Consider the following 1,926-nt stretch of genomic DNA (forward strand, 5'->3'; position numbering starts at 1 on the left):
GGGGGGGGGGGGGGGGTCACAGCCCTGGGTTGGATTTGGGTTTGTTTTTCCTCCCCATGGGGTTGTGGCTGCCCCAAATCTCCTGTTATTCACCCCAAACCCCATTTCCACCCCCAGTGCCGGGGAAGAGGCACTGACCCCATTTTTCCCACATCACTCCCAACCCCCCTCCCCCCAATCCCCCCCCAAAACCCCAAAGTTGCCTTTTTTTAACCCTTTCCTGCCCCCAGCCATGGAGGGGTGAAGGGTTGAGCATGTCCCCCCCATCCCCACGCGTGTGGCCCCGCTTCCGCGAGCTTTGCTTCAGGGGGGGCCCCAAACCCCCCAGTGCCCCCCAGTTTGACCAGTTGCCCCTCCTCACTCTTCATTTCTCATTATTTCTTTCCCTTCCCAACAGGACAACCTGGCCCAAAGGTGAGGCTGTTCCACCCCCCTCCCTCATTTCCAGCATAATCTCAAAATCTGGGGGTTTTCACCCCAGTTTTTTTTTTTTTGGGGGGGGGGGGGGTTGGGGAAAGAGTAGAGGCAGAATCCTTGGGCATGTGTATGGGGATTCGGGTTTGTCTCCTCCTGTGGGGGGTTGATCGCTTCTTGGGGGCGTCAGAAGTTTGGGGGGTGGGCACAAGAGGGACACCCCCACTCTCTCTCACCCCCATCTTTGCTTTGTAGGGACAGAAGGGCGAACCTGGCGACATTAAAGATGTAAGTGATGGGGAGCGGGGGGGGGTGGCCAAAATGGGATGGGGGGGTTATTACGGTGGGGGTCCCCATGTGCCTTCCTCTCACCCTCCCATTATTCCCCCCCCACGCAGGTTGTAGGACCCCGAGGGCCTCCGGGACCACAGGTGGGAGCGCGTTTCTCCGGGCACATTTCTGGAATATTTGTGGGAGGGGGTGGGAATTTTTTAGGGTGGGGGGGGTGGTGCTGGGGAGAGCTGACCCTCCCCCCCCCCCCACCTCCTCAGGGCCCGGCAGGAGAGCAGGGACAGCGAGGGGACCGTGGCGAGAAGGGGGAGAAGGTGAGTGCACCCCCAGAACTGGGGGTGGGGGGCACAGAGCCCACCCCCCCACCCCAACAACACAGAGCATTTTGGGGTACAACAGTGCTGTGTCCCCCCCCGCAGGGTGCTCCCGGCCCCCGTGGAAGGGATGGAGAACCTGGCACCCCTGGGAACCCCGGCCCCCCCGGCCCACCCGGACCTCCTGGCCCCCCCGGACTTGGTGGAGTGAGTATGGACAGATTGGGGTGGGGGGGATTTTGGGGTGTAAAATGGTGATTTTAGAGCTGAGTGCTTTTCTGTTTGCAGAACTTTGCGGCACAGATGGCGGGCGGCTTCGACGAGAAGGCGGGTGGTGCGCAGATGGGTGTCATGCAGGGACCCATGGTGAGCCCCCCCCTTCAGAAAGCCCCCCCCCCCCACCCCAAACCAGGGGTCCCTCCAGAATTCAAGCCCCTGTCCCCCCAAAAACCCAACACAAACCCGCACCCAGGGGTCTCATCCCTGCAGCCCCAGTGTGGGACATGGGGGACCTCCATTCCGGGGAGGGGCACCCTCTGTTTTTGCAGTCTGGGGTGGGGGGTTTGATGGTGGTGACGGCCACCTCCTCCCTCCCACCTCCCCCATAAAACACCCCAAACCCACACCTGGGGGTCCCATCTCCACTGTGGGACATGGGGGACTCTGTACCATCACCACTGTTCTGGGGGGCACCCTCTGATTTTTGGGGGGGAAGGTGAATGTGATGATGGCCACCTCGCTTCCCCTTAACCCCCCCCAAGAAACCAACCCAGCAACACACACCTGGGGGTCTCATCCCTACTGTGGGACATAGGGGGGTGTCTCATCCCCGCAGCCCCACTGTGGGACACAGAGGACACACTGTGGGACATGGAGGGACTGCAGCATCACCACCGTTTGGGGGGGG

General features: G+C 61.7%; 1 protein-coding gene across 1 annotated transcript in view; it reads left to right on the forward strand.

Moving 5' to 3' along the window:
* The window catches only part of COL2A1 (collagen type II alpha 1 chain), a 28,803-nt gene that overhangs the window by 13,959 nt on the left and 12,918 nt on the right, over positions 1-1,926 (forward strand). The window contains exons 2-7 of the mRNA XM_021382428.1: positions 254-414; positions 670-702; positions 813-845; positions 966-1,019; positions 1,125-1,226; positions 1,308-1,385. Of these exons, the coding sequence (XP_021238103.1) occupies positions 254-414; positions 670-702; positions 813-845; positions 966-1,019; positions 1,125-1,226; positions 1,308-1,385 (461 nt within the window). The remainder of the gene's footprint in view (positions 1-253; positions 415-669; positions 703-812; positions 846-965; positions 1,020-1,124; positions 1,227-1,307; positions 1,386-1,926) is intronic.

This window comes from Numida meleagris, unplaced genomic scaffold (assembly GCF_002078875.1).
Source record: "Numida meleagris isolate 19003 breed g44 Domestic line unplaced genomic scaffold, NumMel1.0 unplaced_Scaffold244, whole genome shotgun sequence".
NCBI lineage: Eukaryota > Metazoa > Chordata > Aves > Galliformes > Numididae > Numida > Numida meleagris.